Source organism: Papaver somniferum, unplaced genomic scaffold (assembly GCF_003573695.1).
Source record: "Papaver somniferum cultivar HN1 unplaced genomic scaffold, ASM357369v1 unplaced-scaffold_21, whole genome shotgun sequence".
Lineage (NCBI taxonomy): Eukaryota > Viridiplantae > Streptophyta > Magnoliopsida > Ranunculales > Papaveraceae > Papaver > Papaver somniferum.
The window spans coordinates 9831520-9846285 of NW_020631041.1; the positions used below are offsets into that span (position 1 = coordinate 9831520).

Consider the following 14766-nt stretch of genomic DNA (forward strand, 5'->3'; position numbering starts at 1 on the left):
CTGTACTTTGGAGGTAAGTTCCTCTCATTGATCTTTATGATTGTTATCTCAATTCCAGTTCCAATTCCAATTCTTTATTTTCTACTTTTTTTTCGTTCAATTCAAACAACAAACTTCTGTCTTCAATGTTTTCCTTAATATTGAATTAATTAATTTCTGAAACAATCTTTAATTGTGTTAATCGATGTTCTTTGATATGGTATTGAGTTCATATCGTTCATTCAATAAGTTGAGCAATCTCCAAATTTCTCTGTAGCTTCTTTAACATATTAGGATTTACATAGATATTCATAATCATAATCCAGTCCATTATAATCCGAAAATTATCAGCCCATAATACATTATACATATTATATTGAATTTTATATGTATTTAATAACCATTATAATAATTGCTTATTTTAATCGTAATTGAAAAAATTCATTATTTCCATAGAAATTCCATATATTGATACTCCGTATATTAATAAGCTTTATATATTAATAAAAAATCGTGGTTCCAACTTGGGCCAGTTATAAATAGTAATAAACTCCATATTATAATATTAATAGATTTTTCTAGTCCCATTATAAGGAATTTACCTCCATATATATTAATATAATAGACATAATCGGAAAATTATAGATCTTGTTACATCAAAATTTAAGACAAAGAAAAATATGTATCCGTAGATGTTTGATGTAATGTTTTGGATTGTTATCGCATCTTCTGATTGTGCGCCTTCTTGTTGAAGGCAAAATATTTTCAAGTTATCGAGCATGTTTAAAGCTTCTTGTCGAGCAACCTTTTTTGGTATACCTTCATATATTAATAATTTTGTGAAGTCCCAAGACTATTAAATATATGAAGTTTTTACTGTAATCAATTATTTTTTCTAAGAAACTCAAATTGAATTTTTTCTTCTTATTTTTTCGAAACTATCAAAAAAGAGACAAAAAAAACAACATATGGTTAAAAACATATCCTAGATCATTGCTCTTTCCTCTCCTTTTTAAGATCGTCATTCTAAGATAATCAATTATTTGGAAAAAAAAGTGTTTGGAAAAATTTATTTTGAAAATAATGGTTACCGTTTAGCCACGATTTATCAAGGGGGACACCAGTCCTACTAAGTGCTGATACCATTTCATCGATCCAACGGCCAGGATCGGTGGGATCTTTTTTTCCTATATGAAACGGTATCAACACTTAGTAGAACTGGTATCCCCTTTATAAATCATGCAGACAACCCCTATATCATAATAATTCATATTTATGATTATGATATCCATTAGATTTTTTATGATTATGATTATCTTTGAATGATAACCATTGTTTATCAATTTATGATTATGATTATCTTAGAATTTATCATTCTATGATTATGATTATCTTAGAATGATAACCATTGTATGGTAAAATTTATGATTATCATTTATCAATTTAATATTTATCAGCCCATATATCCGTTAGATTTTTTTAAGAAACATTATAAATCTAGTCAAGAATTTTTTAATAAACATTATAAGTCTTCAGGTAAACGAGCATCTATTTTTATCCATATAAATCCTGATTCTATACATCCCTGTAGTGTTTGTTCAACATAATGTCTTGACTAAGTTTATTCAAATACTCATTACTGTACTGATTCAATTTTGTACCTTAAATTGTAACTTTCCCTTTGTTGATTTGGTTTCTCTTATCAGACCAGTAGAAACAAGATGATGAAGATGGAGGAAACGGAACTTTCAAACCTTCTTGATACCAATTCAATGCATCAAATACTTAGCAACCTTCCTGTAAAGTCTCTTATGAAATTTAAATGTGTATCCAAAAGTTGGAAGCACTTACTTATGATTCATCTTTTGTTAAGCTACACCAATCAAGATCGCATTCTCAACTATTTATCATGATGTACAAGGATAGTTCCATACAAGTCTATACGCCTAAATATGAGTTCCAAGGCGGAGAAGCTCTTTATAAAGTGACGATTCCGTGGAGTCGAGTTGTTATACTCAAGCCTATCAATGGTTTGTTTTCGTTTATTGATATCCTTAATGGTTTATCTTGTGTCTACAACCTTGGGACTCGACAAGTTATTCCATGGGTTTCTATACCAGTTCCACCAAAGACAGGGTCTCTGGTTACTGCGATTCCAACTTATGGTTTCGGTTTCGACCCTTCCACTGGTAAACATAAAATACTCTGTATCTGGGATATATCAAGATTTGGTGGAAAAGTTGAGCATATCGTTCAAGTTTTTACGTTGGGAGAAAATGAATGGAGGAGGATAGATGAGTTACCACCGGTTAAGCCATTTAGAGAAGAGGTTTACGCAAACGGCTCAATTTACCGGAGGAATTGTGGCCATAAATTCTGCCAACCGCCGGATGTTGAAGTCATTTTGGCATTTGACGTCGGAACTGAAAAGTTTAGGGTGATTCAAATCCCAGACGTTATTTTTAGCTCTCATAGGAATCCAGAAGTAAGTGGGCGGGCCGAGTATCTCCTAGAAGTAGATGGACACATAGCTCTCATTGATAGGTTAGATAAGAATGTGGTGAAGTTGTGGAGATCATATGATGACTACAGACTGAAGACTGAGGTGACATGGTTGGGACAAACCTTTATACTTCATTTGGAATGCTCAATTAGAGAGCTTTTTTATTTTCATGTGGTTCAAGGAACAAGACAGATTATCATCAAACCTTGGGAAGCCAGGGATTTCGTAACTCTATACATATATGACATAGATACGAACACCTTTCGAGACATCAAAATATCTGATTTATCACCGTCATTTATCTATGGCATGTTCACAACCCCTGAGACTCTTTTGCCTGTTCAGAAGATAAAAAAATTTGATGGTGCTAGTTAAGGGCTCTTTGCAACGCAATAGTATGTTCTGATTTCTGATTTATCACCTTTATTCATATGTGGCAACACAAACAAGACATCTTCATTCCAAATATTCCTTAAATTTAGGTGAAAAAAGTTATTCATCTCCAATGATGTTGTTTGTGATGATTTTTTTATTAAATGTAAATTGTATGTTTAGTAATTTTAAGATTTTATTACATCTAAAAATGATTATTTATTGTATTAGAATTAATTTTAGTAAAAATTCTCTCTCCTCTCCGGCGACGAGCCATGGCGACTAAAATCCAGGGATCTGCATCGGATTTGTCTCATTCGATTCCTTTGTTTTCTTTGATCGCTTTTCCTTCCCGTTTTCTTTTCTTCCTCTTTTGCTTCCACGGGTTTTGTTTTTCAGTTTTTCACATTTGCTGTTTTCGCCTAGGGTTTGCTTTCCTTTTCGTTTAGGGTTTATCTTTTTTGTAAACTTCAGCCTTCTTCCATGACGGCCTCAGTCAAGTATGCTTCTCGATCTGCCCTTAAACCCCCTCCATCACCTCGGACAACGCCATCACCATCAGCTGATTCGACTTCTCAGAATGGGTATGTGAATTATCCATTCAAAAAATTCGACAGTTGCGGCAATGGAGTTAATGGGAGGGGTTACGCTGGAGGTTCTATCTTGCATCATTTGCAAGCTAAGCATTCTTTTTCGAAGGATAATGCTCAGTGCAGAGCTCTCATATCCGACGACAGTGAAGTTTTCAGCGCCTGGGAAGACTTGCTGCAGCAATTACGCATGTGGCTTTGCACCCGGTGTATGACTCTCCATACCTGGAAGTCTCCTTGCAAAGGAAAAGGCGTTCATTGCGACACCATTGCAGGTCCATTTAACGGCAGCTCTGTGGATTTTCTTCTTCACGGTATCGACAGGCCTGCAGTCTCACCTTTCGAACCTGCTTTTGTTTCCATCGTCTCTGCTCCTGCTAGTTGCAATGACAAGGCGTTGTCTGTTGAGGTGTTGTCTACCAAGGCGTTGTTTGATGAGGAGTTTTCTTTAACCCCTGACTTGCTTTGTGTTGTTTTCCAGCGCTCTTTTTCCACGGTTTCCAGCATCCCTCATAAGTGCAGGTTGAGTTTCTCCCGCAATTTGAAAGTTTGCTTAGACAGTGTGCTAAGTAAACCTTCGGATATTGTTTCTTGGATTCGCTTAATCCTCCTCCCTATTTGCACGCCGGTACGTTACAGACCCAAAGCAGATGAGAAGTCATGCAATCGTAAACGACTGCAGGTAGCGGCTATTCAGCAGGCTTTGTTGGTTTGGAAAGAACCAGGGGGATGTTTTAAGCTGATTACAAAGTTGCTTCAGTTGCCGTGTCACCATCAAAGCGCCAAACAAGACAGTGAGAAGAAGGCAGATTCGTCAAACTTGAGTGCTTGATGAAAGAAGCTTGAGTTTGGACATTATGCAGTGGCGATTCGTGTATTATATTCGAACGGTGTTGCTCCTCGCAGCGGTAACACTTTTTTAGACTTACAAGCGAAGCATCCTACCGCTCCACCTCCTTCCATTCCAGAGGAAGATTTTTGTGGTGATCCGGTCTCGGTTGATTCACGGGCTGTTCGGGGTGCTATCAGGAGTTTCCCTAGAGGAACTTCTTGTGGTCGTGATGGTTTGCGTGCGCAACATCTGGTTGACGCTTTGAGTGGTGCAGCAGTGGTAGTGGCAGATGATTTGTTATCTTCGATCACGGGTGTGGTCAACCTTTGGTTAGATGACAAGTGCCCTAAGGTCTTGGGGGAGCTCATCGCCAGTGCACCTCTTACGCCTCTACTCAAACCTGGTGGTGGTTTAAGGCCTATTGCGGTAGGCACTATCTGGCGACGATTGGTCTCTAAGGTAGTCGCATTCTCAGTTGGAAAAGCCATGTTTTATTATATAGGAGATCATCCGTTTGGGGTTGGTGTGCCAGTTGGGGGAGAAGGTATACTTCATGTTGTAAATGGTTTGCTGGAGCTAAAAGGGCACTCAGATAAGATGTCGATGTTACTTATTGACTTCTCGAATGCTTTCAATATGGTGTGCAGGTCTCATCTCATTAGAGAGGTTCGGCTTCATTGTCCAGGTATTTCTCGCTGGGTTGAATTCTGTTATGCTAGGAATGCTAAACTTTTTTATGACCAGTACATCTTGTCTTCTTCTTTGGGGGTTCAGAAAGGTGATCCGCTCGGTCCCCTTCTGTTTGCTTTGTCTCTTCACCCTCTAGTGAAGTCCATTGCTTCTCGTTGCAAGCTTGATTTACACGCTTGGTATCTTTACGATGGCAATATTGTCGGAGACACGTTGAAGGTTGCCCAAGCTTTGAAAATTATATAATCTGAAGGACCGGCTAGAGGCTTGCATCTCAATATCAGGAAAACTGAGGTTTTTTGTCCTACTCTTGATCCTCGCAGCCTCGAGGAGGGTGTTTTCCCCAAAGATATTGGGAAGCCGAGCAAAGGTGTTAAAATTTTGGGTGGACCTGTGAGTTTGAACATGAATTTCATGAGCGACATGTTTTTGGGTAGGGTGAACAAGTCTATTCAACTAATATCGGCTATCAAAAAGCTTAAGGACCCTCAGAGTGAGATGTTGCTGCTTCGTAACTGTGTTGGTGTCTCCAGACTATATTTTGCTATGCGCCCCACCAATCCTGCTGCTATACAACAAGCCACGGACCTCTTTGATGATCACCTACTCAAGTATTTGAGGCTTCTGATAACGGGTGATGGAGCTGGCTTCGGTCCTCTGCAACAGAGATTAGCTACACTGCCTATCAAAGATGGTGGCCTTGGTATTTACACTATGGCAGACACTCGCACCTACTGTTATCTTGCCTCTCAGAGCCAGACGGCCTCGGTGCGGAAGGTGATACTTAGTAGTTTATTCCCAGACGACAATGGTGCTGCTTACAAGTTAGCTCTTCAGAAATTTACTCAGGTCTGTGATTTTCCTTCTACTTATTGCGTCGACGACACTGCCCCCTTCAATGCACTCCCTGGAAGTTACTTATTTCGACACGGTCAAGAAGCGAATCCCTGTCCAGTTTACTTTATCTGCTAGAGATTCAATGCTATGGCAGTGTAACCAGATCAAGCATGCTCAGGATTATCTTTTGGTTGTCCCTATTAGTGGACTTGGTCAGTGCCTTGGTCCCCGACAGTTCAGGGCTGTAGTTTGTTATCGTCTTGGTATACCTTTGTTCGTCGAAGGTGGGTTATGCTCTTGCTGCAATAAACCTATGGATATTTTTAGCGATCATGCGCTTCATTGTACTAAAGACGTTGGGATTAAGTTTCGTCATGGCTTAGTTCGTGATTTAGCTATCGATATCTGCTACAAGGCTTGTGTACCTGCACGCAAGGAAGCGAACCTGGGTATTTTATCAGACGATAACAAGGACTTACGCCCAGCCGATATCCTTGTACTCAATTGGGAAAACGGGCAAGATGTGTGTATGAATGTCACAGGGGTCTCTCCCTTCACCGGTGATGGTGTTCGTGCCTTTATTCCGAGGCAGGCTATTTCGAGAGAAATTTCGCGCAAACGTACTAAATATTTGTCTGATTGTGTTGCTCATGGTTATGGTTTGGGTGTCTTAGCTTTTACTACTTTAGGAGAGCTTAGTGATGATTTTATTTCTTTTTTCAAGCGTCTAAAGAATTGTTTAATTAGCAATGACGCCGGTAGTGGTTCAGGAAGCTTTATTTTCCATAGGTTGGGTGTTGTTATTCAGAAAGGGGTTGGAGCTCAGCTTGTTGCTCGGCTCCCAATCAAAGGTTATGTAGTTTATATTTAAATATGTTGAATTGATTTTTTTATTTTAGTAAATAAAATATATTTTTAATTTAAAAAAGATGACTAGGATGGTAGACAACGTCAAGGCGAATGTGGGAAACTAGACATTCCTCTTAACGTTTTCTACCTAAAGTCATGCATACATTGATTTATGACATCCGGGTTGGAAAATGATTTTAGAGAAAATGGATGTGCATCCTAGATGTATTTTGACATTTATCTCCACACACATGCCATTGGAGAAGCTCTAATAGCTCAGAGAATACTGAACATCTGATTTTAATGTCTACTTGAGGAAATTTTGAAGCATGCAAAATCATCCGAGGAATAACTAGGAACGAACGCGGAGCAGGCTGAAAGCTCTACTAGAGGCAATAATGTGGGCCAAAGAAAGAGACAGGGCTAAAGTTAATAACAACCGGACTAACTGGTTCAGGAATACTAATCTAAATGGTTGCAAAAACTATCTTAAAGATTTTTCTTTTGCCAAAGTAGAATTTCTAAGTAGAGATTACAACGATTTAGCTGTCACAGCTTCCAAGTTTTGTACAAGAACAAGAACTCAAGGTGAATGGTTGGGCACTGTTCCAACTTTTCTCTTCAACAATCTTCTTTAATATAATGGTTTCTTTTCTAGCAAAATAAAATAAAAATGTAGTAACGGACGAGAAAAGAGAAAGAGACGCGATAGGGTCTTTTTGTTTCATATCTTATCATGGAGGTTCATCACCAACTCATGGGCATCATCAAGTAATTTCCAAACATCCAAGTGCCCGGCCATGTTGTTGCATTCTCTTATTATTTCATCCATGCTGCTGTACATCTCTATGATTAGTTTCCTACGCTGCAGTACACAAGCTGCAATCGCATAAAGCAACAGATCCTCTGTTGGTGGTGCCTTGTACCTTATTCTCCCCCAGGATGAGTTGCTTCCAATTCTAGCCCTGATAGCTGCCTGGTCTGCCCACATTACCTCCCACAGACATACTGTTTGCTCAAATGTAAGCTCTCGTCTGAAAAGAACCACCACCATTCTGTACACGAAAAAACAGTCTTCAGCCTGCATCTTCTCTAGATGTCTGTAGAGATGGGAATCTTTGAACTTGATAATCTTGGCAACAGTGTTTAACTGCCTTCTGATTCCGACTTCATCGAGCCTGAAGTTGTGCCTGGCTTTCTTCATGAATCCCACAAAGCACCAAAAAGCCTCATAATCCTCTTCCACCATGGCAGCTATAGGGGACAAAAGGTCGCTCATTCCCTGACAATATCCAATCTCGTCATCATAGAGTGCATAAGCTTCGAGTATTGCAACTAGACGCGCTGCATGAAAGACTCTACAGGGTTCCAGGTGGTCATAGTCCTTCAACCCCACTGCCTCTGCTAGACTGTGCGCCATATCCTTGGACACAGCAGCCTGAGTTGGAGAGTAAACAATCCATTCTCCATTCGTCCTCACAGCATCAAGTCGGATGATTCTCTGCCATGTCTCGAAGTCTTCATCTCTATGGACTTTCGAACTGCCTGCTTTGGAGGGTGAAGATTTGGCATCAGTAGGCTTGTCAGGATCATTTTCATCACTACTTTCAATAGCAGCAGAAGTCTGCCTACTCTCAGGTTCTTCAATAGAATCTGAGTCAGATGATTCTGTACCAGCTACAGAGACATCAACGCTTGTAATTCCACTTTCGTTGTTGTCTGAGTAGGCACAATGAGGGGATTGATCATGAACCTTCTCATGTGAGTCCTCACAATCTGGGCTCTCTTTAACAATAGAGGAGGATTCCTCGGCAATCACATCTTTTGAAGCAGGTGAATCTGGATCTTCGACAATACTCTCACTGTCCCCACTATTGTCTGGTACAGTGGTTGCATTCTGTTTAACACGCTCATCATCAATGCGCTTTAAAAGATGTTTGCACTGTTTCCGTAACTTCTCAAACTGTTTTCTGCATCAGGGAAAAGCGAATCTCCAATCAAAATCCTATAAATTGATTGAAAGAGGATGCCAAAAAGCATGTAAATATTCACATGATTCTACCTGAAGCACTGAACCATACGATAACAGGAATAAGACAAAAAGTAGACAATTCTACCTCTTTTGTCTTCTAGTGATCTCTCTTTCTTCTTTAGTGCTGCTCAGGTCATAACTGTGGAAAGACATCAATACAGAGGTAAGTCAAACAAAGAAGCCTTGCCATTTAAATACAGGATCATTATCATCACCAGCAACAAAGGTAAAGTTTCTTAAATGCCAGCATACAATCTTGCCATCGAAGATTACAGATGTTACTGATCCTGCCAACTAGTTGTAGTTTGTTCAAAAGAATATGGAAGACTTAGGATTAACCTCTTCAATTTGAGACGTCTGATGAACATGCTCCTGATGCTCAACACCATCTATATGATCAAGATATACCACATACTAATAACCTAAATTACCCTTAGCTCACATTTATATCGGAAGTTCTACTACCCTGGCAAAACCGAATACATTGATAACCTAGATACAATGGAACAGTAATTCTCCCTAAGCTCAGATTTATAAACGGAAGTTCTACAACCCTTGTAATTTGAATTTCAATCATCATGGAATTTGTAATAGCGAGACTAAGAATCTATTATAAGCATTTCTTGATACCCCAGATGCCATGGAACAGTAATTCTCCCTAAGCTGTGATTTATATAAGGAAGTTCTACTTCCCTTGTAATTTTATAAACTTCAAGCATCGTGAAATTTCTAATAGAAAGATAAAGAACCTATTATAAGCGCTATCTTGATAACCTGGAAGCCGTGAAACGGTAATTCTCCCTAAGCTGTGATTTATATATGGAAGTTCTACTACTTTTGTAATTTTATAGACTTCAAGCATCGTGAAATTTCTAAGCAAGACAAAGAACCTATGCACTATCTTGAAATGCACAGAAAAGAAGAACAAGGGTTAAAAATGCTTACACTCCAAGGAGAAATGGCCAAACCTCAGCCCTAATGCTTGGATCAACTCCCTGCACCGACAATGAGGAGTGAGATCTGATAGCAACAAATATGAATCACAGAAAAGTCTGCATCAAGGAAGCTTAAAGCAATGCAGTCTATACAAAAGCATAGCATAGGAAAGAACTGAAATGACTCACACCACTCCAAACTTTTTTCAAAAACTCAACTCCGCCATCACTGAATTTTCCATCCTCATCGAATAGATTTTTCCAAACTTGAACCAACTTCATAAACACCTTTTTGTATAGTTTAAACTTTTGGTTTAGTGGGATTACTTCTAAATTCAATAGCAGCCTAATTTACAATAATAAGTAGTTGATCTAGACTGGTGAATGTGATTCTATTTCAATTTCTCGCACTCAAAAATTTAATCATTGTGTAGTGTGTACATGTATAGCTGCAGTACCTAGTGGTTGTGTCCATAACAGCAGGCTATAGAGAGCAAAAGCTCGAATTTGTAGAGGAATGAAGTATTTCAAAAGTGGACTGACCGTTTAAAATACTACTAGCAAACTACCGGTCAGTATGCTCTAAATAGAATGTCATATGACCGACTATGTATGAGTTGTCGGGTGGTCCAACATGCATAAAATTTTCATTTCTTAACACACACAATCAACATTTTTATTCGAAAAATAAAACAACTTCAAAGATTAATTGGAAACTTTAAGTAATGCAGTGTTTAAAAAAAAAAAAGCATAGCAGCATAAGGAAGAAGTGGAATAACTCACACCACTGCGAACTTTCTTCAAAAACTTGGCTCCACCATCACTGAATTTCCCGTCTTCGTCGAATAGATTTTTCCACTGTTGGTTCGAAAGTGGATGTTTTCTTCTCCTAAAAGACCATGGTGATCTTAGATGCCCCCTGAAAATGAAAAATGCTCAATTACAACCGCTAACCATCTAAATTGGACTAGAGAAATAATGGAGTAATTCAAGATCGGATCTCAAATTAGTAGTTACTAGGTTTATAATTGTTCTAATCCACCAAATCCCTAATCAAAAATTTGATTGTAAATTTGTTAATTTAGGGGTTTTTGTGAAATTTAATTACCTGCGAGAGTAAACGACGGTGGCAGCCAAGGCAATACCAGCCATGGCTGTGACTGCAACTGCTATTCCAACATTATTAGGCTTCCAGGCGTTGGTACCAGCAGCACCACCACCGAAGATTCCACCACCACTACTCCCTGCAACAAACAGTAATTTCTTTAACCCTTCCCTACCACCACCACCGCCTGAATACCACTGAGCCATTGAGAGAACCACCGCAACCACCGCCACAGAGAACGACAATAATAATAATGAAGATGATGATTTGGGGTTGTCCACCACCACCACCACCACCACCATTACCAAGTGAAACTTCCCCCCTCTCTCTTGCTCTGAAAAAGTAGTAACTGAGTTTGATATAATACTTTACTGGATTTGGGAGTACGGGAGTGAAGGTGTTTCGATCACATCACCTACCGTTAAAATGTTGACAATATCAAGGTGGGACTCGGTAACATTGACCGTCTGGACGGTGGACATATCCAATCCTAGTAGTGATTTGGTGTAGTCAACTTTGAGTACATCTCAACACACCTTATCATGTACTTACAATATGGGGTGTGCCCTTGAGGCTTGAAGTGCCTCTTCAGGTTTAGAAATGTACCCTTGTGGTCTTGACTATAAATTTGTCAAAAAGACCCAAAATCTGCCTCACTGAAGGAATTTCCAGATGAGGATATGGTCCTATAAACCAATGTTGGCTTTTTGTTTGCGTAGTGCCAATGGGACAGACTGATTTGGAGGAGTTAATAATCCAAAAAATGACTAAACTGTGGGATTTTCTTCGATTTCGTGCGATGCAAATACAGTAATTCTCTTTAAACCAAAGGAAACTCAAAACAATACAAGAAGAAAATTATCCCAAAAGTACCCAAATTTTGAGCACTGTAAACTCAAATCTTCCCTCTAACCCATGAAACCATGCCTCTTTTCCAGACTAATTTTCTGCATCAGCTAAGCTGCCTCTTATAAGATGATGCATTAAAAATGATAAGCTTTAGACCCTGATCAGAAATTGGTCTCTACTCCTTGTCTAATCATTCCAGTAACCTCATTTTCTGGCGCAATGTACAATTTAAGTGGCTTGAAAACACACTAGGGTGGGAAGATACAAGAGAGTCTTGAGCTGACACAGGGCACCAATTTGAGTCAGTGATTAAAGGAAATCAAACCTAACCCAAACAATATCTCCAGCATTGGCAATAAACTTACAATTGGACCACAGGGCACCGATTTACCGGAGCTGAAACCATTAGCAGTACATGGAAACCTCAAATACTACGAAGCTTTAACTACATAATGAATGCAGCTTTTGACTCATATTCTAAAAGAAGGCTCGGGTTTTATTAATGGGAGAAGAACATGGCGTAAGCAGCAGGTTTCTGAGAATGATTCCTAGCAAGGTGCAGTGAACTAAATCTGCAAACAAATGGGCGACAGAAAATTGGCTTAACAGATGTGAAAACTGAGGGAGATGCTAATGCAGCGGACTTTTACAAAACTTAAAACCAATAGCTTTTCCTTCACCTTCTGCTTCACGCAGCCAAAAGGGAAAAAGGTTGCAGACGCTTTACAAAAGAAGCTAAAGCATCCACAACCACAGATAATAATCTTAACCGATCACGATTTATCTGTACATCCATTTTATAAGTAATGAAGTTATACCATCAACTTTAAATCTATTTGTTTTCAAAGAGTTTTTATAAGTGCAATTTCTTGTTCCATCTCTATATACTAGTAATACAAACATTTCTATACAAGCACCAAAATAAAGCTACAACGGTGAGAAAACAGAAAAAACTACATGGGAATGAGCCCACTTTCATGAAAATTTCCCTCTTTGAATGAGAGACCAATTCATCTCTATATACTAACAATTTATGCATTTCTACTCATGCACCAACATAATGACACAGCAATTAGAAAACAGACTAAACAATATGTGATGCTTGGATACTGCAAACTAATTCGCATATAAAAATTTGAAACACCTACAAAATATTTAAAGAAAGCGGAACTAACTAAAGTTGATGAAGAAATATATCTGTTGTGCTTGGTTTCTACATTCAGTCGCATAAGAATATAAAAATACTAGAAAAGCAAAGTGCATAGAAATTACTTTGTTTGGAACTCAAATTGCCCGAAAAGCCATTGTATCATCCACACCGTGCGCCTGAACTCAAATTGGTTCTTCGCTAATCCACTACTACATGTAACAAAGTATTTGAACCATTTCCGCTTCCATTTCTTTATCACAAAAAGATAAAAAATATTACCACCACTACCATATCTTCCTCCCTTACTTTGTTGGTTCATGATTCCAGATCCATATCAGTCATTAGTATCTGTTTCTTCTTTGGTACTCTATTTTTCTTCTTTTTCCCAACATAAGTACCGGAGTTCAGTCCTATTAAGGTCTCAATGTAAGTCACCACTTCATCATCTTCGCCTGAGAAACCATGTATCTTCATAGCTCTAGGCCTTTCGAGCTTAGGGTCGTATGAAATGAAATGAAGTCCATATTCCTCTCTATGTGCACTTAAAAATAGGATCTCACCATTCTGTAAGGTCTGAATTGGACTTTTATAATTCATGTCAGCTATTAGCGCAGTGATGCTCGAGTGCTTACTCCACTTGTTATCCGTCATTGTCCACACATCAACCTGACACCCCATTCCATTCCCACAAAGCAGACAGAGTTTCCCTTCCCAAATGCCCAAATCCCACCTGGGAAGCTTTCCACCCTTACTTGAATTATTCTTAGGTAATGGCAAATCATAGAATGTCTCATCCGAAAAATCAAAACAAACAACAACAGCAGATACGGTTCCAGTTCGTTCATCAGTAGTATTAGCAATCCAATGACAAACACCATTAAGATGAAACCCGTTATCTGAGACTTCTGAAAAACCATAACGAATGATACCAAGATTCTTCCAAGAATTTGAAGCTAGCGAATAAACGCAAGCTTCAAAAAGTTCAACACCTTCAACAGTTTGATCACTATCTTCAGCCCTCCCGATTCTCACTACCTTATAATCATCATTCTTGCAATCAAAACCAAACCCATGTGCATGAGGAAAGCGGGCTAAAGGTTCTGGTGCTTTTTTATATTCTCGGGTTGCAGGGTTCCAAATGCAAATATTATCGAAAAATGGTGCTAAGCAAACCAAGCCATCACAAGAACCATAAATTCTGGGAAAATCTTGTATGTCCATACATGGAAAATCAATCCCAACAGCATGACCTAAAAATGGTGGTGATGATAGATCATCACTATCAATAGAATAGAGATAAGGAGGTTCAATCTCACCACCAAGGATTTCGTCGATGTTCGCCAAGATTTTGAACTTGTTCGTTAGATTAGCATGCTTGTGTGATGTTTTTTGATAAAATTATGGTTTTGAAATAACAGACACCACTTTTTGGATACACACCTGAACCTTGAGATCGATTTGACTGGTAATATTGTGAGTATGTTCTCTATGATTCCCTCCGGTAAGCTTGACATTCTTCTTCTTCTACAGTTCTTCCTGTGAGGCGGCTGGGAGTGAGTGAGAGTGGGATGAAGTTTTTGTTTGGGAACGAAGGTTTTTCTAAACATCACTGACCGTTGAATGTTGACACGTGTTTTCTATGATCGATGGTATCAAGGTGGGAGGGTGGACTTGGTGGTAGCATTGACCGTCATCGTGTGTGGACGGTGGACCGTGGACCTATTCGCCATACTAGTAATTGTACATCAACGGATGTTATCTTATCTGGGCTCAAGGTTCATAGAGTGGCAATATATCTCGATTTTATTAACCTCGTTTAATTGGCGGTGCCAAAAAATAATTGGGGGCTGACCAATTTATACCCATACCATAAATCATAGGGAAGTCAAAAAATAGGGGGAAAATACTATTTTACCCTTCCCACTTAAAAACCTATTAACACTAAACATTGGCCCCCAATTGTATTAAAATCAGAAACTCTTCTCCTCCCCTCCACGGTTCGTCTTTTCCTCCATTGACGACCAATTTCTTTTTTTTGATCAT

General features: G+C 38.8%; 3 protein-coding genes across 3 annotated transcripts; 1 reads left to right on the forward strand and 2 right to left on the reverse strand.

Annotated features, from left to right (window-relative positions):
- The first annotated feature begins 1801 nt into the window (after nt 1–1801).
- LOC113339569 (F-box protein CPR1-like) lies at nt 1802–2857 on the forward strand. Its single transcript, XM_026584815.1, has one exon. It carries the CDS (start codon nt 1802–1804, stop codon nt 2855–2857), a length of 1056 nt encoding a protein of 351 aa, XP_026440600.1.
- A 4280-nt stretch (nt 2858–7137) lies between these two features.
- Nucleotides 7138–11017, reverse strand: LOC113340021 (GTPase-activating protein gyp7-like). The gene is made up of 5 exons (XM_026585231.1): nt 10728–11017; nt 10403–10538; nt 9630–9679; nt 8770–8823; nt 7138–8622 (listed from the first exon to the last, which is right to left on the reverse strand). The coding sequence occupies exons 1-5, from the start codon at nt 10928–10930 to the stop codon at nt 7377–7379; spliced, it is 1689 nt and encodes a 562-aa protein (XP_026441016.1). The 5' UTR covers nt 10931–11017; the 3' UTR covers nt 7138–7376.
- Nucleotides 11018–12128: 1111 nt separating this feature from the next.
- Nucleotides 12129–14245, reverse strand: LOC113340022 (F-box/kelch-repeat protein At3g06240-like). The gene is made up of 2 exons (XM_026585232.1): nt 12846–14245; nt 12129–12145 (listed from the first exon to the last, which is right to left on the reverse strand). The coding sequence occupies exon 1, from the start codon at nt 13942–13944 to the stop codon at nt 13039–13041; it is 906 nt and encodes a 301-aa protein (XP_026441017.1). The 5' UTR covers nt 13945–14245; the 3' UTR covers nt 12129–12145; nt 12846–13038.
- Nucleotides 14246–14766: the final 521 nt, after the last annotated feature.

What these genes read in the sequence shown, in the direction of transcription:
- LOC113339569 (XM_026584815.1), top strand. Translation starts at nt 1,802, where the DNA reads ATGTGTATCCAAAAGTTGGAAGCACTTACTTATGATTCATCTTTTGTT.
- LOC113340021 (XM_026585231.1), bottom strand. Translation starts at nt 10,930, where the DNA reads ATGGCTCAGTGGTATTCAGGCGGTGGTGGTGGTAGGGAAGGGTTAAAG. An exon ending in TGAAGAAAGTTCGCAGTGGT is followed by an intron (nt 9,680 to 10,402) that starts GTGAGTTATTCC and finishes TTGTCGGTGCAG; the next exon opens with GGAGTTGATCCAAGCATTAG. An exon ending in ATCACTAGAAGACAAAAGAG is followed by an intron (nt 8,623 to 8,769) that starts GTAGAATTGTCT and finishes TCCCTGATGCAG; the next exon opens with AAAACAGTTTGAGAAGTTAC.
- LOC113340022 (XM_026585232.1), bottom strand. Translation starts at nt 13,944, where the DNA reads ATGGACATACAAGATTTTCCCAGAATTTATGGTTCTTGTGATGGCTTG.